The sequence below is a fragment of the Halichoerus grypus genome, chromosome 2 (assembly GCF_964656455.1).
Source record: "Halichoerus grypus chromosome 2, mHalGry1.hap1.1, whole genome shotgun sequence".
Classification (NCBI taxonomy): domain Eukaryota; kingdom Metazoa; phylum Chordata; class Mammalia; order Carnivora; family Phocidae; genus Halichoerus; species Halichoerus grypus.
This window is the reverse complement of record NC_135713.1, coordinates 207,236,748-207,262,069: the sequence shown is the minus strand read 5'-3', so window position 1 is coordinate 207,262,069 and position 25,322 is coordinate 207,236,748. Positions and strand designations below refer to the sequence as shown.

General features: G+C 53.0%; 1 protein-coding gene and 1 pseudogene across 5 annotated transcripts in view; both read right to left on the bottom strand.

The window, feature by feature from the left end:
- Positions 1–25,322, bottom strand: part of RNF213 (ring finger protein 213) — a 102,512-nt gene that overhangs the window by 66,705 nt on the left and 10,485 nt on the right. For 3 of the 5 annotated variants that reach the window (XR_013445270.1, XM_078066230.1, XM_078066232.1), the window contains exons 3-14: positions 20,620–21,126; positions 20,257–20,379; positions 19,210–19,382; positions 18,523–18,681; positions 17,997–18,196; positions 13,771–14,054; positions 12,834–13,090; positions 10,840–11,037; positions 8,030–8,252; positions 7,434–7,489; positions 6,171–6,324; positions 3,193–3,363 (exon numbers count right to left, since the gene is read on the bottom strand). Coding sequence is in view for 4 of the 5 variants with exons in the window: in XM_078066230.1 (XP_077922356.1) it covers positions 3,193–3,363; positions 6,171–6,324; positions 7,434–7,489; positions 8,030–8,252; positions 10,840–11,037; positions 12,834–13,090; positions 13,771–14,054; positions 17,997–18,196; positions 18,523–18,681; positions 19,210–19,382; positions 20,257–20,379; positions 20,620–21,126 (2,505 nt within the window). In the remaining variant the exon portion in view is untranslated. The remainder of the gene's footprint in view (positions 1–3,192; positions 3,364–6,170; positions 6,325–7,433; positions 7,490–8,029; positions 8,253–10,839; positions 11,038–12,833; positions 13,091–13,770; positions 14,055–17,996; positions 18,197–18,522; positions 18,682–19,209; positions 19,383–20,256; positions 20,380–20,619; positions 21,127–25,322) is intronic. The other 2 variants (XM_078066231.1, XM_078066233.1) reach the window with 1 other exon arrangement.
- LOC144381210 (U2 spliceosomal RNA) lies at positions 4,418–4,524 on the bottom strand (annotated as a pseudogene).

Genomic DNA, 25,322 nt, shown 5'->3' with positions numbered 1-25,322 from the left:
GAGACCCCTGTCCCGTCAGGGCTGATGGCCAGGGCTGCTGGATTTCTCTTCTCCTTTTCTCCTTTGCATTAAATGGTCATCTGTGGCAGGCTACGCTGGATATCCTGCTCCTTCACACTCCTATGCACTGAGTTCACCCATGGATGAATCTTGCCTAAGTCCATTACTCCTGCCGTGTTACAGAATGAAGGGTGTTTTTTGTTTTCTTTTGTTTTTTTAAGTAGGCTCCATGCCCAATGTGGGGCTTAAACTCACGACTCTGAGGTAGAGACTCACTCTATGGACTGAGCCAGCCAGCTGCATTCTTCATTAAAAAAAAAAAAAAAAAAAAGGACAGTCAGTTAAGCATCTGGCCCTTGATTTTGGCTCAGGTCATGATCTCAGGTTCATGAGATCGAGGTCTGAGTCAGGCTCCACACTGGACATGGAGACTGCTTAAAAAAAAAAAAAAAAAAAAAAAAAAAGCTTTCCTTTCTCTCCCCCCTCCTTTTTTTCTATAAACAAGTATCAATGACTTGTAATCCAGTAATGGTGTTACTCATTTGGATGATCAAATTGTCCTAGATTTGGCTAATTGTCCTTCAGACTAGCTTCTGTGTCCTTTTTTAAACATGTGGGATAACTTCCAATTTATAAAAATCCTGCAAAGATAAGACGGTTCGCATGTATGCTCAACCCAACTTCCCCTGCAGTTCATGCCTTCCTTGGCCTCAGTAGGGCTATGGAAGCTAGAGAAGGGGCATTGCTAGAGCAGCATGAGCTACGGATGCAGCTCGTCTCCATCCCAGGGTCTACTCTAGGATGCCAGCCCGCCATCACCCCAGTTCCCACCACTGGCCCCAGGCTGGCGCTGCACTCTTCCTGCTGCCTCTGGAACCTGCTGTCCTTCCAGAAGCACAGGTTTCTTCGTGGGGCTGGTATTTAGCAACCATGCCTGGCGCTCCCACTGTGCTCCCGGGCCTGGCTGTCCTGATTTCTAGGCCTTTCAGTGGAGAGAGCTGGGAGCCACTACAGCTTTTTGGGTCATGAGTTCACACCAACACCGCTGGCCCCTTGCCCTTTGCCGCAGCTCTCTTCCCCACGGTGAGAAAGAACTCTGGCTCCCGACAGTGTTGACTCCTGTGCTATTTGCTCAGTCTTAACAGGACACACAGATCGCTCCAGAAGTACTATGTCTGTTCCACCACCAACCACGAAGTTTCTAAATAAAGTTCAAGGGGCGCCTGGGTGGCTCAGTCATTAAGCGTCTGCCTTCGGCTCAGGTCATGATCCCAGGGTCCTGGGATCGAGCCCCGCATCAGGCTCCCTGCCCGGCGGGAAGCCTGCTTCTCCCTCTCCTGCTCCCCCTGCTTGTGTTCCCTCTCTCACTGTCTCTCTCTCTGTGTCAAATAAACAAATAAAATCTTTAATAAATAAATAAATAAAGTTCAAGACTCATGTGCGTTTTCTTCACTTTGATCTCAGCCTCGGTCCCTCTCAGGATGAGTGCCAGAAGTTCTGTGCTCCGAGTATTTGGATTCATGATCTTTTCCCCTCTGTGGGGAGAAGTAGCAAGTCTGAGATATAGCAAGGGTCATCAGCCCTGTTCCTGTATGGTCTCAGCCGTGTGATTTTATGACCATCCCGTTAAAGTGTCCCTGGAAGGTGATATCCTGTTGAAACCTGGTAAAATGAGCCATTTGGCTGGGTTGCTCATCTCCCTTTCCACAGCTGTGTCCTAGCGCTAGCTAACAGTCTTCAAGAACATGGCTGGGTTTGCCCCATCTCCCCAAACTGTGGTTGCCTCCTCCACGAGACAGGGGGACAGCAGCACCAGCCTCAGAGGGGATGCTCAATGACATTTTAATTAACATTATCATTTCACCATTACTACTGCATTTAACTGAAAATCATCCTCTCATGTCAATGGACCAAAAGCCATCCTGAACTCGTTCTTAATGTTTGGGGGATTATACCATTTGAAATCTTGAAATAACATTTAATAACTCAGCAATTATAACTCAATAATTCAATCATTTTGTTTCGGTGGGATTTAAGTCTTAGTCTGAAATTTCGCAGAGCAATTACAGAAGACTTTTCTGATGCTTAAGAGTCACAAGCTGAAATTTGCAACTTTCTGTCCTTTTTGGGGGCTATTTTTTTGCCCATATTCTAGACTATTCTATGCGAGGGACCAACATGTGCAGCCACTTTCTATCTTGATGGGAAACGGGCACTGACGTAGAGGCTAGGTCTGATTAGGAGACTGAGGAGAATCTGGAAATGAACCGTGAGCCAGATACTAGTTGCATCACCCCAGGCAGACGTGGGAAGGAAAACCACGGATCACTCCAGGATGGAAGTACGGAACCAGCTGCATACACACTGCTGACTCGCTGGCCACCAGCCAGGAGAACCTGCAGCCTCTGAGGATCATATGCTTTTCTTGGCCAGTGTTTTCCTTTCGGGCATTTTCCTTAGTGGCAGTCACCTCTATAGTTTTGGGGGGGGAACAAGAAAGGAAACGGACAGGACGTGTAGACAACCCTGCAGGACCTAACCCAGTCCCATAAAGCCAGACGGGTCACGTGGCACATTGACAGGATTGCCAAAAATCTCATGTCAAGCATGGAGATCATTTTAAGTGGGTTCCGTGGTCTCCCCAACACCCTGGAAGCTCAAGTGGTAGACCCTTCATAACTTGTAGGAAGTAGGAAGAAGACATTAAGGCGTTAGGATAAAAAACAGGAGAGGACGTAAAAAACCCCCAGCCTTCAGCACATCCCTTTTCCCACCCCTCCGTCTCTGAGCAACTCGTCCGCTCTCGCTTAGGTGACCCCCATGGGCCAGACCCCACAGTGGCCCGTCCTCCCACACCTCATCCAGCCTCGTTCTGGAAACCTCTCAGCCTTTCTGAGGCTTATTTCCCTCTCTGACATCAGAAACCCTTCTGCCCAGTTTCCCCTTCAAGTACCTCTTGCCTCCACTGTTTCCTGACATTTCCAGCCATAGCTACCTCCCACCTTCCTTGCTCAAACAGAGCCCGAAGGCCCCGTGTCCCTGCACTTTCCACGAGGCCCATCATGGGGGCCTGTGGGCAGCGCGACCAGCACTGGGCTCTCTGATCCTGCGGATGGAGCACCAGCCCAGGGCCAGCACGTTGCATCCCTGCTCGGACCCCTTTGGCCAGCATCTCGGCCCAGCAGAGCTTACCTTGATTTCCTCCCGGTATCTGAACGTGACAGGTGACGAGTAGGTGTGCCCAAAGATGCTCTCCCGGAAAATGCCCTGAAGCCAAGTTCTTGTCCAGGTGACTGTCTGCTGGAATACTGTTTGCACAGAAATCTTCCCGGCTTCCTTTCTCGGCCCTTCGGCTGAATCCTGCTGCAGCAGGAGAGAGGGGGCGTGTAATGGTCCCCGAGCTGTGACTCAGGCTATTCTGGAGACACCACTCTCCCTTCTCAATCCACAGCAGGCACTCGAGAACAGCAACCTCTGAGTCACACGAGTGCGTTCGGGACACCCGCCTCACCAGGGCGTGCATTTCAAGGCGCTTCAGTTTTCCTGGACTCTGGGTTCGCTCTGGGAGCTGACAGCTCAGGCAAAGTGGGGGAGGGGTGGGAAGGACAAGCACTCCACCCCCATGAACCGCCCCAGCACAGTGACAGCACAGGGAACCCAGCCTTACCAATGAGCAGATCATGCCAGCCCAGGCCACGCCCGCCCACCTTCTCCAGACTGGCTGGGAGAGGATGAGCCCCAATCACAGAGCCTCCAACAGCTCAGAGACACCCCCCCCTTCTAGTGTGTCATGCAAACCCCTGCTCCTTGGCCACAGAAACAGCCCGCTGTGGGCCAGAGGTAAACCCAAGGCCCCTCCTGTCCATGCTTTCTTCCCATGAGGCTTCCCCTACTCCCTCTCTCCCTCTGGAAGATCCGTGTTCCCTGGGGCCACGGGATCTGGCAATGCCTCCCCACCGCGGCAGAAGCACAGTTGCATGAGTGCAGGCGTCAGAACCCCCACCTCAGCGGCAGCTGCTCCCTGAGGCCCTGGGAGGGTCTTCCCAGCTCTGTGCTAGCGTGTGTTCTTCAATGGAGTCCCACAAATTAGAAGTGTCAGGACCCACAACGGGATCTACTGCCACTCCTCCCTCCAGGGACACTCCCTGAGAACCACCACGTGCCCTCCCTCCCGCCTGGTGGCCCAGCAGATGCTGATGCTGCGGGGGAGCGGGCAACCATCCACAGACAGACAGACAGGCATTAACCACGGTAGATGCCAAGTAGGGAAAGTACGAGGTATTCCCAAGGCACACAAAGGGGACGGAACCCAGCCTGGGGCGGGAGGAGGCTCTGTCCCTAAAGATGAGGAGGGCGCCAGATGCTTGGGAGGGTGGGTGGAGGTGTGCCTGGCCAGCATGCCAGATCAGTGGATGGCAAGAGGTGGCGATGGTTCTCAGCTGAAAATTGGACATCTCAGCCCTTGTTTTAAACTGATAAGAACAGATACTACACTTGATCTTAGCCAAAAGGCCGAGAAGCGATCAGCCCTTGTTTTAAATCCCCAATGGCACAGCACTTTCTAGAATAATCCAGAGCTTCAGCACGGTGTGCCTTCCCTGTGATCTGGCCTTGTCTGGACCTGGCTCCTTTCCTGCCACACTCCGTTCCTTGCAGGCCCTCAGGAGCGGTGACATTCCTCCTCCCTGACCTGGTGAGGGCTGTGTCCTCTTCATAGGAACGCAAGCCCTGCCCTCGGTTCTCAGGGCACCTTATCGACTCCAGCTTACTGTCTGTCCCCTGTGTTGCAGTTACATGTTCACTGGGTGCCCCCCCACAGAGACCTCGCTGCGAGGAGGGCCTTTGTCACCCCCATCCTGGTGTCCCCTGCACCCAGCACAGGGCCAGGCAGAGACAGGCAAGAAGTGAACAGCCCAAGCCTGAGAATCTAAGCTGGAAGGCTCACATGTGTGCTTCTTGCTTTTCTCCATCTGGTGTCCTGCCAATCCAGTTAACCCTCTGTGTCAGGACCCATCCAGAAGTTGGTTGAAAACTCATCATACACTTTTGTTGAATTGTAGTTTTGCAAACCTTTTTGTTTTTATGGCACAGGTAGAGTATTTTTACCATGATGTAGATTACACTGGTCTGGGGTTCCAACCCATATTTAAGACTTTTTTTCTGCAGGAAAATATACCCTAGAAAACTGACAAATTTCCTAAACACAGCTTATTTGGAAGTGGGCACCTGCCTGTGATGGTTTAAATGACACTTGCTTCATAAAAAGCAATCATCTTACCAGTAATAGTTATTTTAAAAATGTGTCTTTTGTATTTTAAAGAAGAAAAAGTGAAAAGAATAAAGTTAAAACATACACTGAATTCTTTCCTATCACTAACATCCCAGTTCTGAATCGCAATACAGTTAACAAAAAATTGGTCAGTGTAAATGTAAAATCTCCTATCATCTTCAAATTGAAGCCCATAAACTCAAGCGTGCAAAGAGTACAAAACAAGAAGCCAGTCCTGCCGTGAGCAGCAATGGGCGTGAGTCTCAGAGACACAGTGTTGGGTGAAGCAAGCAGACACAAAACACAGGAAGTTCAAAGACAGGCAAAACTCAGGTTCGGCGGTAGGAGACAGAAGGCGGTTCCCCGTGGGAGGCGTGCGGAGGGAGTGGAGGGAGAGGGCACAGGGCACCGGGGTCTCCCTACAGCTTGATTCGGGAGGCAGCACAAGGGCGTGCACCCGTGTGGAAGGCCCTGAGGTGTGCACTTGGGACGGGTGGACTCGGCTGCTGCATTTAAGGAACAGTGTGCAGGAAATGAGGTCACATGGGAACGACCACGCATGGACATGCATTTCGGGTACACGTTGTGGGTACCTTGCCTGACTTCCCAGCCACCTGCACTGCTCGTTAATTAACCCGTTCTGTGCTTTGACCCCGCACTGCCTCTCTGCCTCCAGCAGAAGCCCCAGGAGGGCCAGTGTGCAGACTCGCTCACCAAACATTCTCAACGCACAGAACAGAACCGGGCATGGGGCAGGTGCCCAGCAAATATCTGAGGACGGAATCAGCCACTCTGTGTCCCTTTAGCAATCCTAGAAACCAGCTGATCTCCGTTCTGAATTGAGGCCACTTGAAATTCCATACTTACTGTGGGTGCGACGTGGTGTGTGTGTTCCACTTACCACTAGAGGCTTAAGTGTAATAATTCTGCAAACAATCTCAGCAGATAAGGCAGGCAGCTCATAAAACTTTTGGTCTTTTGTGATGCGGCAGACAGTTTCATGAAGTCTCAGGCACGCGGTCAAGTAGGGCTGTACCAAGGGCTCCTCAAGAATCCTACCCCGCAAAGAGTTAAGAGAGATCACTGAAGTCATTTAGGAGGCGTGAGAAAACAGTACCCACGATCTCTGACAAGCTCCTTCCCTTCAAAATGCCTACGAGTAAGGCACGGTTCTGATCCCATACACACTAACATTGGGAACATTTCAATAGATCCTGAACTTATGACCAAGATAAAAAAGAAACAAAGTCCTTCTGGTTTGTCTCCATGGTCTGAACTGTTTTAACAAAATCAAGTGACACTATTCCCAGGTGTAGCCCCTTATTTGAAAAAAAGAAGCTAGGGATGCGTATCACTGAAGATTAAGATACTACATAAATTTGAAAAAAATTCAGAAAGATCCAGGGAGGGAGGGAGGGATGGGGAAAAATGCTAGAACGGGCACTGTGCGTGGGGACCAGGTCTCGCCTTCCCTGGCTGGCACGCGGCCCAAGCTGACGGGAGCTGACCAGAGCGCAGTGTGGCAGGTGGGGGGAGAAAGGCACTGTGGGGGTGCTTCTGTGATGGACCCCGGAGAGGCCTCGAAGCCACCAGGGCTTGACATTAACAGATCTGATGCCCCCACAGCCATCCTGAACACCCTAAAAATTCAGGGGAGGTGATATGGGAAAAGCCCTGAGGATCTCAGGAAACACCTGTCAGCCACGTGTGGGCTTCTGTTGTTCTGCATTCTGCAGTACAGCGCCCTTCGGGGGGTCAGAGGTCATACAGATCTGTAGCAGCACATGATTTCAGATAACTACGTAAAGCTACGTTTGATTTTCATTTTCAACCGACCTGACTTGCAAAAGACATAGAGACCAACATTAAAGAAATGCAGAACACAAGCATGAATATGCAATATGGTGATCATTTAAAAAATAAATGGAAGAAAATGTATAGGAAAAAAGACTAGATGGAAATAAACCAAAATCTTAGCAGCTGATATCTATTATTTTCCCTTAAAACAAGACAAAACAAAACCAGGATGTTAATAGCTCAAAAAGGAGTTGGGATATATATTGAGGATCTTCTGATTTCAACAGCAAATAGGGGGCACCGCCAGTCAGTGTGTGTGTGGGTAACCTCGGGCAAGACAGAGGCTGCGTTTCACATTTCTACTTACTTGTCCTGATAAATATCCAGGAGGTGCAACAGCATTTGAAACATTTCCTCAATGTTCTGGGGCAGTGAAGAGAAAAGATAGGAAAAGAGTTAATCATGATGCCACCATCTTTCTGAAAACAGAACTGGAAAAAAATAAAAATAAAAACAACCTAAATAAGGCAAAACAATGGGTTCTTTTCTTTCTACAAATGAGTTTTAAGGTGCTCAAGAACCAAGCTTACATCCTTCACAAATACAATTCAGGATTTAAGATTATACTGTTTTCTGCACCCCACGAAATGGGAAAGAAGAGAGCAGCTGTGTGGGCCCTGCCTGGACCCCCGCCCCAACACACACACACACACACACACACACACACAACACACACACACACACACACACACGGCCTGAACGCCCGGGTCGCCCGCCCCAGAGTAATGGGAAGCAGACACCCCTGTAGCCCTAAGAAACAGCGGCCCACCACGTCTCTGGTTTCGAAGTGCTTCACTGCCAGGATTTCAGAAAAAAGGAATCACAGGCCCTGAATGTCTAGTTTCTGATCTGCTTTTGCTAAGCAAGGACTCGAGAGCCTGTTCCGGACAACAGACAACAGACCTCCAGATTTTTGCCAGAGACTTCCGTAAACCCTTGAAGCCGGTACGACGTCCCTAGAAGGCAGTCCAGGACGCAAGCCGGGAAGTGACTCAGATAGTCCACGAGGTTCTTCATGTAGGAAACCAAGTTCCTCAGAGGCAGCAGACTGAACCAGGACCGGAACAGACACGCATCTACGTACAGCAAATGGCTCCGCTCTCCCATGAGCTGAACTAACTGTGTCCTGTACAAGGGACGACAGGAACAGAAGGGCAGCCGTGGGGTCAACACACACAGACGGAGTTAAGGTAAGTACAGTCATGTTAGAAGAGACCTATAAAGTTCCAACTTTAAAAATAATTGAATCAAATGAAAAGCAAACAATAACATATTAAGAATTCACCAAAATGGATGAACCTTGAGGACACGATGCTGAGTGAAACCAGCCGGTGGTGCGAGGACAGACACTCTGACTCCAGTTCTGTGAGGTCCCTAGCGTGCACAAATTCACGGAGACAGAAAGTAGGATGGTGCTTACCCAGGAGTGGGGGCACAGGGGAAGCAGAGATGTTGCTTAATGCAGACAGAGTTTCGATTTGAAAAACCTCTGGGACGGAAGGTGGAGGCCCAACAACACGAGTGTGTCGGATGCCACTGAACTCCACACCGAAAACGAGTAAGAGGGCAAATTATGTGATGTGTATATTTTACCACGCAGAAACCTTCACTAAGATTTAAGTACTTTTTCCAGCTTTATTGAGATATCACTGACATCTAATGTTGTGTAAGCTTAACGAGTACGATGTGTTGACTTGATACACTTCACGGAAAGATTAGCTAGGGCCAGCGCCACGTCACATGACCACCATTCCTCTCTTGTCCTAACAGCATTTAAGATCTACTCTCGGGGCGCCTGGGTGGCTCAGTCGTTAAGCGTCTGCCTTCTGCTCAGGTCATGATCCCAGGGTCCTGGGATCGAGCCCTGCATCGGGCTCTCTGCTCGGCGGGAAGTCCGCTTCTCCCTCTCCCACTCCCCCTGCTTGAGTTCCCTCTCTCACTGTGTCTCTGTCAAATAAATAAAATCTTTCAAAAAAAAAAAAGATCTACTCTCTCCGCAACCTGGAAGTCTATCATACAGTATCACTAACTGTAGTCACCACGCTGCACATTAGGGTCCCAGAACTTACTCATCTTCTAGCTGTAAATTTGTACAACAACCAACACCTCCCGAGTTCCGCCCGCAGCCTCCATCCTACTCTCTGTCTCTATGAATTTGACTTTTTTAGCTTCCACACAAGTGCATCATATTCCCGTGGGCGGGGGGGGTGCGTGTCTCACATCTTCGTTACCCACTCATCGGTCAACGCGCACTCGGTGGTTTCCACGTCTCGGCTATTGTGAATAACGCCGCAGAGACCATGGGGCTGTGTGTATGCCTTTCAGATACCGATTTCATTTCCTTGGGATACACACCCACAAGAGGGACCTCTGGTTCACAGGGTGGCTCCGCTGTTAACTTTTTGAGATGATTTTTCCATACTGGCTGCAATGATTTATGAATTAAGCACTTCGATGAGCGACTGAGTGAATGCTCCAGATCAAAGAGTCCAAGTGAGCCCAGTGAAGGTCTTTAAATTATGTTGATTCTGTGACACTGTACTAGAGACCCCAGAAGATGACCACTGGAAAATAAAGTGAGGTGCCACAGAAGTCACAGGTGTACAAAGATCGCATGGATGAAGGTTCACGGCATAGTAAAGACCACGTCTGCCTGAAAGACAGGGTCTTTAAGACCAAGGCTGGTGCTTGCCATTCTCCACTGTCAACAACTGAATTTCTTCCAGACGGTTTGTACACCACTGAAGGGTCCTTAAAATATATGCAATGATCTAAATAATCTTAACTGGGCTTTAACTTCTAAAGTTTCCAATAATAGTGAAGGAGCAATAACTTAATTGAGCTATTTTAATCCCTAAGAACCTATGGGCAGGAGTGTACTGAGTTGGTGGAGGGGTGGGAGCAGGTGAGACTTGGATTCCTTTCTCTGACACAAGACAATGTGAACGGGGGGCATTGTGCTTGCAACTGAGCAGAAGTTTTCATCTTTTAAAAATTTTTAATTTAATTTTGATTTGATTTTTGTCCTTAAGTTCGATTTACCATTTTTCATTTGTGGATTGTGCGTTCTGTGTCTTCTCTAAGAAAGCTTTGCTCACCTGGTCTGGAGATGAGTACTTCACTACCTCAAGATTTGCACGTACCATGTGCCAAGCCTTTACCTGGCAGTCCTGCTTTCAGGGATCTAGCTCGAGGAAAGAATTGGACAGGGAAGCACCAAGGATGCTCGTCAAAGCATGCATGCTTACAAAGTCAGAGTGCAGAAAGAAGAAATAATCCACGTGCCCAGTCACTGCTTAAGTAAAAATAAGTTCTAATGAGTAAGCAGTCATTACAACAATGTAGCCGCGTGTTTACCAACATAGAGTTGCTCACAAAGTACTGTGAAGTGAAAAAGAGCCCGTGGGAAAACAGAATACAGAATCTGCTGCTGTTGTCGAGCACCTAAGGTGCCCGCAAAGCTGCGTTCGGACAAAATCCCAGAAATGTGCATGCCAAAGTGTTAGCAACAACGATTATCTCTGGGGATGCAGGCTGTTTTTTTCTTTTTTATATTCTTCGTTACATTTCTTGTATGTTTAAAATTTGTTGAAAAAGTCATTTTAAAAGAGCCCTAGAAGCGGGAATGTGTGCACCCGGGGGCTCACCGGAGATCCCCGAAGCACAGCCATGATTCCAAGATTTACAGATGGAAGTGCAGCTCTACAACTTACTGATCTAGCCTTCTTTCCCGAAACTCAGAGAAGGAGATTCCTTCCAGGGCCGCCCAGGTGTCCTCAGACTGCTTCCTGGAGTCCTTTCCTTGAGGGGATGACGCCACGCAGTGGTGCAAGACGGGCAGGGTGAACACCCAGAGGTCCACTGTTTTCGCTATGCACTGTCCGCACAGGTTGACCAAGAACTCTCGCCAGCTGGGAAGGAAGCAGAGAGCCCACGGTGAGCTGGGATGGCCAGTGTCCTGCCCCAGGGGTCTGACAGCAACCCACACAGAGGAGGGAAGGAGCGCTCGGGGGTGGCCGAAAAGAGTGACTAGCCCCAGGAGAAACGTGGTTGCATGGGACACCGGGGGCGCCCTCAGCACCCCGCGGAGCTTCGGGCCCTGGACATGCCTTCCCTGAAGCCCCACAGCAAATGTCTATCCCCCTGACAGCTGAGGTTCAGAGGGGCTATGTGATCTGTGGGCCCAGACCCTCTGGGAACAGTAAATCCAGATAGAAAGCCACTTGGCCAGTGCAGGGGGGCAGCCTGCCAACAACACTCAGCAAACTGCTTAGTCGCAAGATATTAATGCTCGCCGGTGCTTGGAAACACTCAAAACACTCTGTACATTTGCTGCCAATTCCTCTCTCTTAAAAAATGTAGTGTTGCACTCAGTGTTTCAAGTTTGTAAAACCAAGAGGCAGCTGTCCTAATAAGACTCACTGCTCAGGGAAGGCCGCCTCCTACCGCCCTCTAGTTCCGTTCACACAGCTGCCGAAAACAGCGCAGGAAGGCCCTGAAATCAGCGGGTGCTGGGCGGGCCCCTCCACCCGGGCCAACGGAAGCTCCTCAGGGCAGGCCGGTGCCTCCACACTGCACCTGGCCCAGCGCCCTGTGGCTGAGGCCCAGGGAGAGCACCCCCTTGCTTCCATGGGCATGCCTGGGCTGGGCCCCTAGAGTCAATCTTCAAGCCCTAATCCCTGCAACCTTACGTACACAGGGTGATACAGGACATTTTCAAGTTTTCGTGCTTGTGGGCGCTGCTCCTTGGCTCCCAGGGAAGCTAAACTTTGACATTTACAAAGGTCAAAATGATCTCAACCCACGGGCTGTGTTTCTGCACAGAGCACACATGGTATGTCTGCTTCATTAAAAAAAAAAAAATCAAAAAGAAGCATTCCAAACAGAAAGATAAGAAAAAGAGAAAACACGTCCTGGTTCCCATAAGATTAAAGTCTTGCACATATTAAACGCATAAGATAAAGTCTATAACTTTCTGGAATGTCCTTTGTCGTGATGATCTGTAACTCCTTCCGTAAAAAGCACGTATCACCTGCACCTCGTGTTCCCTCCCCGGAGCATGCATGCTCCTCTTGGTGTGTGTCCCAGTTAGCTGCTTTAACTTGGGCTCAAATAAAATACTTCTCCTGTTTTGCTTTTCTTTTTTTAAGATTTCATTTTTATGTGGAGCGCCTGGCTGGTTCGGTCAGTGGAGTGTGTGACTTTGATCTTGGGGCTGTGCTTTGGAGGCCCACGTTGGGTGTGAAGCCTACTTAAAAAAAAAAAAAAAAAAACTAACAAAAAAATCAATTTAAAGATTTTATTTCTAAGTCATCTCTACACCCAACGTGGCGCTCCAACTCACAACCCCGAGATCAAGAGTCGTCCACACCACCGGCTGAGCCAGCCAGGTGCCCCACCTCCTTTATTTATTTATTTTTTTAATTAAAAAAAAAAAGGTTTATTCATTTTGGGTCACCAGGGGCAAGGCATGATACACCACAAAGCTTCTCAAAAACAAGCTATTCGATAGAAGAGTAATAAAAGTAAAAACCAAACATATGCGAGGAAGAAGGCTGGCGAGGCAGACACTGAACTGGCAGGTGAGTGAAATCACGGGCAGACTTTACTCCTGGCACGTCTGCATCCAACCTGTGACAAACGCTCATTTGTATAATCAGATCATCATTATAAACAGCTATAAAATCATTTGACACACACACAATACCTGTGTCCTGTTCCAAAGATGTGCCTTAGGTCACTGTCAAGGTCACCTGGTGAACTGGCGTTCGAGCAAAGAAGGCAACAGAGCAGCTTCAGGTCATTCTCTGATAAGGGAATGTCAAATTTTTCCACTGCAAAAAGGATAATCAGGCCCATTCTCAATTTACTCCTCACTGGGCTGTCTTCAGGCAGAGGGCCCCCACTTCTTTCCAGAAACGGCGCCGCTTGTTTTTTCAAATACTCCCACAGGTTTCTCTTCACCTGGTCCCAGAAGAAAAGACAGAACCATGGAGTTGAAGCCATCAGGGGTGTGAGAGGGGCCCCTTCATTGCCCTCAGTGCCAGGTCAGCTGGGCAACGGACCAAGGCCCCCGAGGGGCGGACACAGCTCCCATGGAGGGGCCATCCCACTGCCCTGCCCTCCCCAACAAACCCTGAGCACCCCCCACCTCCCAGGCCTAGTGGCCGTGGGCCTTTGCTAGGAGCTACCACCAATGGTGCAGTCCAGAAACCCTGCCTGGTGGAGGGGCCCCTCCATGCTTGCAAGGGTCCAACTTCCATCTCAGAAATGGCCCCAGGTTCCTCTCAACACTGCCAGGGCCATCCCAAAACGTGGTGGGAGGTGATAAAGGAGGGTTCCACCCATTCCTTCCACTCCCCCAGAGGCCAGGTTGGGGGGCAAGGGGGATGAGGGGGTGGGAACTGGGGTGGGGTGGGGGTGTGGCCGGGAGAGGAGGTGGGACCAGGGGTGGGGGAGGGGTGGGGAAGGAAGAAAATGGGGAGGACAGAGAATCCACGAGCAGCAGTGCCTGCACGACGGGCAGGGCGACGTCCACCTGCCCCCATCTGCTCCCCGGGACAACCCCTGCCAGTAAGAAGAGGGGTGGTGCCGACTGCCCAGAAGAGGGGGGAGCGGCGGGGGACACCCCTGATACCCAGTACCTCCTTCTCATTGTACTGCAGAGCGTGCCAGGGCTGTGCCTGGCCTTCGTAGATCATGGGCACTTTCACGACAAAATAAAACTGCTGGAACTGGGTAAAAAAGCTCTTCAGGTTGATGGCGTTCCAGGTCTGCAGGATGCTGAAGATGCTGTCCAGCATGACGGTGGCCGCGATCTGCTTCCCCTTCACCACGTCCTTCCTTATACCGTCCGTCAGAGAATTCATCAACTTCTGAAGCGTCCCCGGGCACCTCATACGAACCACATCATCATACTGGTGCCAGTCTAAGAGTGAAGAGAGGAAAACACCACACTGTGGGCCATCCGAACGCGCTGACCTAGACACCGCCCCCCTCCCCGGCAGGCGGACCGATGGACTGGAGGAGGCAGAGGAAGGGAAGGAACCGAACTCATGTGGGCCAGGGCCCCGCCGGTGGAGAAGCAACGCGGAGGTTGGTCCCATGGGGGAGCAGAGCTGTGTTTAGGACGCGGACCCTTGCCGCCCCACAGTGATTAGAGGGGGACCCAAGGTCCCAGGATTCAGCAGGCCTGAAAATACTCGAAACATGTCTTTACTGAACCAGACGACCCAGCACACTTGGTACGTGGGTTCGTTAGAAAGTGATCACACAAAGGTTAAGAATTCCATCCCGAAACTGCACTCACTAGCAGCTGAGCACCCCACTTTGCTAAGTTACAAGAGCTAGTTTCCTCTGTGCTGGGAGCTGTGACGCCCACTCCATGCAGGACAGACAAGACAGAGCCCTCGATGCACGGCCAGGGCTGAGTCCACCCCTGCTCTTGGGACTAGGTGCAAAGGTACGAGTGTTGATTAGAAAATCCAGCAAAATCAGCTGCAAAATAATTAGAAGACCAAGGGATCAGTAAGACAGCCAGAGGCAACATGAACACATAAACTCAGCCATAAAGATCGGAATGTGCAAGTCTCAGGAAGAACGGGTACTCTGTGCATCCCACTGTCTGCACAGAGGTCCCCCCTCACCCCACCCCTGCTCCATCCCAGCCTGGCGAGAACTTGAAATTACTGTCGGGAATTACTGCTTTTCCTGCTCTCTGCGTCCCACCTCCAGAGGCCCATGTGAGCTCCTGGCCTGACCAGACCCCCTTCCCAGAGGGGGAGGGAGTGCCACCCAGGGCTCCGTGAAGGGGACACCCTCGACCCTGGGATGGGGGGAGGGGGGACATCAGAGGTCTCGGTTTCTCAGAATCTACCAGAAGAAAATAAATAAAATGTTTAAGTTTCCAACCCACTAGAGAAAAGAGAAAGAAAAAGAAATTCTGCAAGTTAGAAAAAACACCCAAAAAAGGGCATGAAAGCAAGGTGACTAGAAAAGACAAGTCAAGATGGCAAAAGTCCAGTAGCAACCAGCAGGCTAAGTGCATCCACTGAAGATGGTCAGACTGAATGAAAAACCATGAAATAAAACAAACCAATGAAAGCCCAGCGAAACAGAGAGGTGGCCGGAGAGGCAGACCCCAGAGCAAAGGGCAGAGCAGAGACGAGGGCGGAGATGGAGAAGCAGGAGCTGGAGGTGCGGACAGCAGGTGCACCACCTGGTTCCAGGCAGAACGGCACCGGCACGTGGCAGAGGGACCGCGGAGGGCCATGGAGGGACTGCGGACGGACCACGGAGGGACAGCAAAGGGACCGCGGAGGGACAGTGGAGGGACCACGGAGGGACAGTGGAGGGACAGTGTAGGGACAGTGGAGGGACTGCGGAGGGCCGCGGAGGACCACGGAGGGACAACACTCAGGCCCCCCACAGCCAGGCCACCAGCATGCGCTTCCTTGGTCTGGGTCTCTTGGGGCACGGGGCTGCAGCCCGGAACCCCCACTCTGGAACCTGGCCGCTGAGGCTCACGCTCTGCGGGGACGCTTAGAGGGAGGAAGGGGGGCAGACACCTCTCCCCCCACCCGCACTGGGCATAAGGAAACCTGCGTTTATTTAAGTTACTATAGATGAGCCCCTGCCACACGAGGTAGAGCAGAGCCCAAAACCTCTCTCAATCACCACGTTTCCAGCACCTTCCAGACACCCTTCCCAAACCGCCTGCAGGGACGATGTCAGCGGCTGGGGCACCCCGCCCCTGGGCTCAAGCAATGACCTCCTGGCCCGCGGAAAGCCAGCCAGTGGGCCCTCCCGCTGGTCACCAGGCCTCAGCTCCGTCCCGCTCCGACGCCCCAACCCGCCCGCTTGGCTCAGGCACCAGCGGCCCCAGGTCCTGACAGTCACCCTGTGTCTGGAGGCCACGGAGCTCACGGCCCAGCAACAGGGAGGAGCGCCGGCTACAGACGGACGCAGACAGGCCTCTCGGGAGCTGACGGGCCAACTGCTCGAGAAAGGACTTACTATCAAACAGGCTTCACCCACTCGACGGTCGGAGATCCGAGCGCCCCCAGCACACTGCCCGGTCTTGCTCAGCACACGGGGACCCCGCCACAGAGCGGGCAGCGGGCCACAGAGAAGGTCCACGCAAGTTCCCCATGTGGAAGCCACGGAGATCGTGTATAGGTAGAACACACACCACACACGCCACACACACACCATGTTCACACACCACACACACTCCACACACACACCATGTTCACACACACACACTCCACACACACACCATGTTCACACACACACACTCCACACACACACCATGTTCACACACCACACACACACCATGTTCACACACACACACTCCACACACACACCATGTTCACACACCACACACTCCACACACACACCATGTTCACACACCACACACACTCCACACACACACCATGTTCACACACACACACTCCACACACACACCATGTTCACACACCACACACACTCCACACACACACCATGTTCACACACACATGTTCACACACCACACACACTCCACACACACACCATGTTCACACACACACATGTTCACACACACTCCACACACACACCATGTTCACACACCACACACACTCCACACACACACCATGTTCACACACATACACATGTTCACACACCACACACACTCCACACACACACCATGTTCACACACCACACACATGTTCACACACCACACACACTACACACACACACCATGTTCACACACCACACACACTCCACACACACATCATGCTCACACACACACACATGTTCACACACCACACACACTCCACACACACATCATATTCACACACACAATGTTCACACACCACACACACTCCACACACATATCATGCTCACACACCACACTCCACACACATACCATGTTCACGCACACACACATGTTCACACACCACACACACACTCCACACACACATCATGTTCACACACCACACACACTCCACACACACACCATGTTCACACATACACACATGTTCACACACCACACACTCCACACACACATCATGCTCACACACACACATGTTCACATACCACACACACTCCACACACACATCATATTCACACACACAATGTTCACACACCACACACACTCCACACACATCATGTTCACACACCACACTCCACACACATACCATGTTCACACACACACACATGTTCACACACCACACACACACTCCACACACACACCATGTTCACACACACACTCCACACACACACATGTTCACACACACACACTCCACACACACACCATGTTCACACACACACACCATGTTCACACACACTGCATACGAGTGGAAAATAGAACAAAGAAAAAACAGAAAAGAAGAGAAAAGAAAACCACTAGACATAAACAGGAGAAAGGAGAAGAGTGGAGGGCGGCCAGGACGCCAAGCAGCAGGGCTGTGGGTGCGGGCGGGGGTCTGACTCACAGTCTCTGGGGCAGGGGGTGGGTGCCCGCAGCTCCAGCCTCGTCCTCCTGCCCTGCACCTTCCTGCCAGCGCCCTGCGGCCCCTCCGCCCAGCCGCTCACCCCTCACCCCCTCACCCCCTCACCCCCAGCGGCTTCACCCTCCCCGCCCGTTAGTGAAAATCCTTTTCCTGGTTTCCCCTTGGAAGCGAGTGGTTCCATTACACTGATCAAAAACAGGCTTCTAAACGCAGGTTTCTTCAACGCAGAGCTGGAGGCGGGGGCCTGGGGGGCGGGGGCCATGCCAGGGAAGAGGACCCCGGGGGCGGGCGGGGAGGCCTGCTCTGCAGAGGAACAGCCGCTTCGCGAGGCCTGGTGCCCGCACTGCCGAGCTCAGCCGGGGGCCCAGCCAGCGACTCACCTCCCGAGCCCAGATGTGCGGCCACGACCCTCAGGCAGCGGTTGACGTGCTCGCTGCTCTGCTGCTGTTTGTAGATGTACTCATATTCCACGTGGCCCTTGCCGCGCTTGACGACGTACTTGTAAGGAATGGGTTTATTCAGGTGCTGCCGGGACAGGACAGCGCTGCCTTCCACGAGGAACCCGTTCTCATGCAGGTCTCTGAATAAACACGACACCAGCCGGTTATCCACAAAAACTCCTATTTGGAACATTTTAGCTCCCCTCAAACGCAGCCTGGAGTGCAGACCCAAAGCTATAAATCTACTGCCCAAGAGGATGCTTCTAGAATGAGACATAGTTTGCAGACAGAACCAACATTAAAGGGGCCATGATGACATACGACACAGAAATGCATTATACAGATGTTTGAAACAGTCGTTTTCCAAAGTGTAAGAACGTCATCAACTTGAAAAAAACTATTATTTCAACGTATTTCAAAGACCGGATATTCTGTACGTTCCCCACAAAGCCCTTGGTACACTCACTTGGTGCAGTGCATCTCACAGACATTCAAATTCCACTTGGGCTTCCCAAATTCTTCTCCCCCCTTGACGAACACTTGGTGGTGGCTGGGGTCGAAGCTGAAATCCTTAGAGATGATTGCATGGAAGTACACCGTGATGCTCTCCTGCTGACTCAGTGGGCTGGAAGAAAGCCGTAAAAGGAAACACCAATTAGGTCTAGATCTGCCTGCCCCCCTGCACGCACACACACATGCACATGCACATACACACACGTGCACAACAGGGTCCTTGTTTCTCGACTGTGCACTAACACACACCCTGGCAGAGTGCGAGAGCATCCACACTTCAGACAGACCCCATGCCATGTGGGTCCTCCTGGGTCTCCCTCCCCGGTGGACCAGGAAGGTGGGCTTCTACCCACAGGGTGGGGGGCCATCTCAGCCCAGCTCTGAAGGGCTGAGGGCATTGGCGGGAGGGGGCTGATGAGCACTCTGGGATGTACCAGCTTCTCCCCTGAGTTCTGTAAGGCCCACGTGGCCTCAGGGACCCCAGGGCCTTTGCACGCTGTGTGCTGGAGCATTTCACCAAGCAAGGAGAGGGGACGCGTGGCCCCCCAAAAGAGTCTCCAAGAAGGGCAGCCTAGGAATCTCCGTCCCCTGCCCGGGGCAGGTTGTGTCCTTGCTCCCAAGTGCCAGGGTGCACACCCACCTCTCCTTCACTTCACACGCTCCGGCTTTGCGGTTCTGTTGCTCCTTCTCATTTTTCACCGCGGCCACACAACTCTTGTTATTCCCTTCTGGCTTCTTCGGACTCTCTGGCTTGGCCTTCTCACTTCCACGTGCTTTTTCTCCAGTAACGGCTGTCTTCTTGGTTTCAGCTTCCTGGAACAAGTAACCGAGCCCCAACCTTTAGGACCAACTTCCACATTTGCCCCCTCCAGTCAACGCTTGTCATAGCAGCCAGAGTGGTCGTGTCCCTTCCCTGCTCAGAACCTTCCACTGCCCTCTGACCCACTTGCTACAGCCTCCAAGAGTCCCTCTGCAACCCTTTTCCCCTCACCTGCTCCTGGGGGCACTGGCTTCCTTCCTGTTCCCTAAACAGGCCCACCACACTCTGCCACAGGGCCTTTGCACCTGCCATTGTTGCCTGGGACATGTCCCCAGAGAGCCACATGGCTTGCCCCTCACTCTTGCAGATCTCTGCTCCACCTGCACCCCCCTGGGGAGGCCTTGCCTGGCGATGCTCTCTCAGCACCCACCTCCAGCACCCTCCACCCACACCCTGCTTTTCTCCGTGGCTCTCGCCATGCTGACTTTGCTTTCTGTCTTTCCCCCTGTAGAAGGTGGGCCATGACAGCAGGAGTCAGGTCTCCTTCATGGCTGTATCCCTAGCACCCAAAAGAGAATCACCGAACGACTGAACGAAGGACGAACTTTAGAAGGAACGGGGCCTAAAGGAGCAGATGGTGGGACAGACAGCAGGACGCAGAGGCTTTTAAGAACAAGATGCCCGGGGCACCTGGGTGGCTCAGTTGGTTAAGCAACTGCCTTCAGCTCAGGTCATGATCCTGCAGTCCTGGGATGGAGTCCCGCATCGGGCTACCTGCTTGGCAGGGAGTCTGCTTCTCCCTCTGACCCTCCCCCCTCTCATGTGCTCTCTCTCTCTCTCTCTCTCATTCTCTCTCTCTCAAATAAATAAAATCTTAAATAAATAAATAAATAAATAAAATAAAAAATAAAGAACAAGATGCCCTACCTGGCGGTGTTCTGGGGAAGCAGGGGCGCTTGCTGGCAGCCGTTTCTTGCTCTGAGTCTTGGCTTTCACTTTGTCCCCAGCCCCTCCCACCGGCTCAGCCGGCTGGGCTGCGGCAGCAGCTTCCTGGAGGAGACAGAGGCCTCAGACGTCAGGGCCCAGGCGATGACCCGACGGCGTAGGGGTCAGCTCTGCCACCAGCCCAGCGAGAGGGATCAGCGGCTCGGCGGGGGGGGGGGGGGCACCATCGCAAGGAACAAGTCCCAGGGGTGCCCTTCCTACGCAGGGAGGTGACGGCAGAGCTGCTTGGCCACAGCCCGCCGTCCGGGCACAGCGGACCCACTCATCACTCCCCTGACAACTCACCCCAGAGGCATGGGCCCCGGCCTGCTGCGCGGCAGTCTGTGCTTCTTTCCTGGGCTCAGAGCCCCGCTTGGACTCAGGCGGCAGAAGCTCTTGAGCAGCACCTTCCTTGCCAGGACAGTCTTTGCTGGCAGAGGTGGTTGGGCCAGCCCCCTCCTGGGGGGGGCCTCTGCCCTGGGAGGGCTCGGGGGTGTCATGGTCCTTCCCGTTCAGAAGGGCACCTCCCCCGGGCTGGTCCTGCAGAGGGCTGCTGCCAGCCTCGACATGCCCCACGGGCTCTGGGCGGTCACCACCCTCCAGTGGCGTCGGGGTGGCACCCGGGGGCTGGCTCGGCTGGCGGGTCGGACCACCTTGCGGAGCCTGGCTCTGGGGTGGGGCTGAGTCCTGGAAGGTGGGGTTTGCAAGCGAGCTGACACTACTGGGGATGGAGGAGGCCTCCAACAAGGAGTCCAGCTCTGCGGAAGTGGAGGCGTTCTGGTTCTTTCTCTTCTTCCCTCTCTTCCTTTTGCTCTAAACAGAAGAGACACTCATTTTATTTCCTAGGGTCACTATACTCTCCCAACACTCTCCTCCAATTTCCTTTCAATGTCTCAAGTACGTCAAGCTTAGCCTGACCAAACCCCCTTATATCTGTCAAATCTGCCATGTCTTTATCTTGGAAAGACTGAAGCAGAGACACAAATGGACGCGGGCAGTGGACAGAGCTGCAGGACACGCGGCCGAGCCGTGCCCACCACACCCTTCATTCTGCCAGATCAAAGCTGAGAACCTCCGCTGGAAGTGCTTCCCAGGGGACATCCCGGAAGCGTGCTGCTTGTGGGCCTCCGTGTATCACACTCCGACATCGCAAGCCTTTCCTACGGGACCTTGAGAGACCGAAAGTGGGGGACCTGGGAGTCTGCATTTCCAGGGAGCTGCTGCCAGGGCCGCTGGAGAGCAGGACCCGTGCAGGGCCCGGAGCGCGCCCCTGGGAGCCCCGCCCAGAGGTGGCCTCTAGCCCGGAAGGCTTCCTGGAGGAGATGGTGCAGGCCGAGGCTGACAGACACTAAACCCCTAATAAGATGGCTTTGTCCATTCCACAAGGATTCCCTGGTCCTGTACTGCGTTCAAGTGGCCAGAGTTGCTCACCCAGGGTAATAGCCGAAGTGTGGCCGGGAGACCCCTGCTCACTCCCTGCCTTCCTCATCCCTCACTTGTCCTGCTCCCGCCTCTGGTATTAATCCTGTGTTTTATTTTCTGCAGCTTATGATGCTTTGACAGTTTGGGGTCCTTGCTAATCCTGGAGACTGCGGCTCCCAGGGCTAACTCACCCCTAGAGAGAGTGGAAGACTCCCTTCCATTTGCAAGTCAACCAACGCAGAGCCCACACCCGCACCCAACTCCCTCAGCCACTGTTCCTCTGCCCTAAGTCACCCCAGGGCCGGGTACAAAATGACGAGTGACAGCCCGACAGCCCAGAGCCCACCAAGATCATCCAGACCAGCCAATCCTAAACTTGCTCAAACTTGCCTTGCCCCCCTTCGTCCCTCCTCCTCTGACCACCCAGGTGCTTCCCCACGTGGCAAGACCCCTCCTCTTGTCACTCACCCCATGCCCTCTGAGCAGTGACTCCCCACTTCCCTCCCCTGGCGGGGGCAGGGAGCCCTTCCAGTTGCCTGCAGCACGCTCAGACTCCCCGTGTGGGGAGGGGGTGGGGCCAGGCCGAAACCCCACAAACCAAGCTCTGCCACCAGGGCTAAGTCTCCTGCTCCTGAGACTTTCCAAAGGTGCAATCGAGCTTATGCTGACTGTTTTGCTCAGTTTGGCTGGTGCTTCTCTGGGAGAGACAGGCCCCTGGAGGCCCCTTCTCTGCCGTTTTTGCTGGTATCCCTTTACCATGGGGTTTGTTTTTTTCTTTTATTTTTTTATTTATTTAGTTATCTGATCTGATTGCAAGAATTTCCCCACGGCTTCAATCTTTGAGAAAAAGCAGTCGGAGGTCACAGTCCATTCTGGCCTAGGGACAATACGAACGGCCCTGCCCATGGTGGGTATTCAGGAGGATTCCAGTGTTTGGCCACAGAAGCTCAGACTGTGATTAAATCCTCTCCAAAACCTTCAGATGCCTTTCTGGGGTCGTTTCTCAAAATGAAATCAGAGAAGAGCACCTGTCTTGCTGGGTGGTCCCACCACATTACCCACAGGTGCAGGGAGAACTCTGCCCCAAATGCTGACTTTAAATCAATTCTCTGATTTGATAGGTTTCATATAAAAGCTTGCAGTTCTTTTTATTTTCCATGTTTGAGTTCAGAGGTGGGACATGTATAAATTTACAGGCCATTTATTTATAGACTACAATCTACCATTGACCCATTTTTTTCCGACTGGGTTGTTTACTGTTTTCTTCTTGATTTCTAAGAGCTTTTGACATATTGAAGCAACTCACTCTTTGCTAAAATACTTTTATGTAAATACAAATATTCTATGTTTTTCCTAGATTGTTTGCTCTTCATTTGTGCTTATCATATTCTATGAGATTTTTAGTATTTTTAAGTCAAAACCACCAGTCTTTCGTTTGTAACCTTTTCCATTGCTTTAATTATCAGAAAATCTTTCCCCATTCAGAGATCAGATAAATATTTACATATATTCCCCCCCACAGTTCTTGTACATACGAGGTTCTGACTCAGGGCCGTCTCTTCTGGTGCAGCAATCGCCCCCAGAATTCACTGTTTTACTGACTATGGCTTTGGACCACGTTTTTGTTTGATTTAGTACAGTAAGTCCCATTCAAGATTTTCCTTTTTCATAGCATTCTTGATTTATTCTTGCCCATTTTTGTTTCCAAAAGAGCTTTAAACTCACTCTGTTTACTTCAAGGTTAAAAAAGAAAACCCAGTCCTGCTGGGCTCAGAACCAGGCTCACTCACAGTGCCACGCGCCCTCCTGTGGGTGTGCGCCCCTCAGCGCCCATTTCCAGAGTTCACCGAAACCTTCACTGTCCCACATCCTGCTCTGGACATTGACTCGCCAAGGGGAAGGACACACGCTCACTCACACACACATGCACAGAACACGTGCCACATCTCACACCTCCCCACTCACACATCACAAATACACCGCACACTCACACCCACACCACACTCACATACCACACACAGACACCCCCCACACACACATACTCACACATCACACACCCCCCACACACACCCATACATCACACACTCACCCCTCACTCACACCCCCCACACCCCACTCACACCTCACATTAACACACCCACACACACACCTTCCACTCACACACACTCCATACCACACTCACATACATACCACACACATACCCCCACCCCCACACTCACAACCCCCCACGCACACCCCACACCATGCCCACCCCCACACTCACACTCCCCCCCACGCACACCCACACCATGCCCACCCCCCATACTCACACTCCCCCTCACACACACCCACACCATGCCCACCCCCACACTCACACTCCCCCCCACACACACCCACACCATGCCCACCCCCACTCACACTCCCCCCACGCACACCCCACACCATGCCCACCCCCACTCACACTCCCCCCACGCACACCCCACACCATGCCCACCCCCACACTCACACTCCCCCCCACGCACACCCACACCATGCCCACCCCCACTCACACTCCCCCCACGCACACCCCACACCATGCCCACCCCCACACTCCCCCCCACGCACACCCACACCATGCCCACCCCCACACTCACACTCCCCCCACGCACACCCACACCATGCCCACCCCCACACTCACACTCCCCCCACGCACACCCACACCATGCCCACCCCCACTCACACTCCCCCCACGCACACCCCACACCATGCCCACCCCCACACTCACACTCCCCCCCACGCACACCCACACCATGCCCACCCCCACACTCACACTCCCCCCACGCACACCCACACCATGCCCACCCCCACTCACACTCCCCCCACGAACACCCCACACCATGCCCACCCCACTCACACTCCCCCCACGCACACCCCACACCATGCCCACCCCACGCTCACACTCCCCCCACGCACACCCCACACCATGCCCACCCCACGCTCACACTCCCCCCACGCACACCCACACCATGCCCACCCCACTCACACTCCCCCCACGCACACCCCACACCATGCCCACCCCACTCACACTCCCCCCACGCACACCCCACACCATGCCCACCCCCACACTCACTCCCCCCCCACGCACACCCCACACCATGCCCACCCCCACACTCACACTCCCCCCCACGCACACCCACACCATGCCCACCCCCACTCACACTCCCCCCACGCACACCCACACCATGCCCACCCCCACTCACACTCCCCCCACGCACACCCCACACCATGCCCACCCCCACGCTCACACTCCCCCCACGCACACCCCACACCATGCCCACCCCCACACTCACACTCCCCCCCACGCACACCCACACCATGCCCACCCCACACTCACACTCCCCCCACGCACACCCACACCATGCCCACCCCCACACTCACACTCCCCCCACGCACACCCACACCATGCCCACCCCCACTCACACTCCCCCCACGCACACCCACACCATGCCCACCCCACACTCACACTCCCCCCACGCACACCCACACCATGCCCACCCCCACTCACACTCCCCCCACGCACACCCACACCATGCCCACCCCACACTCACACTCCCCCCACGCACACCCAC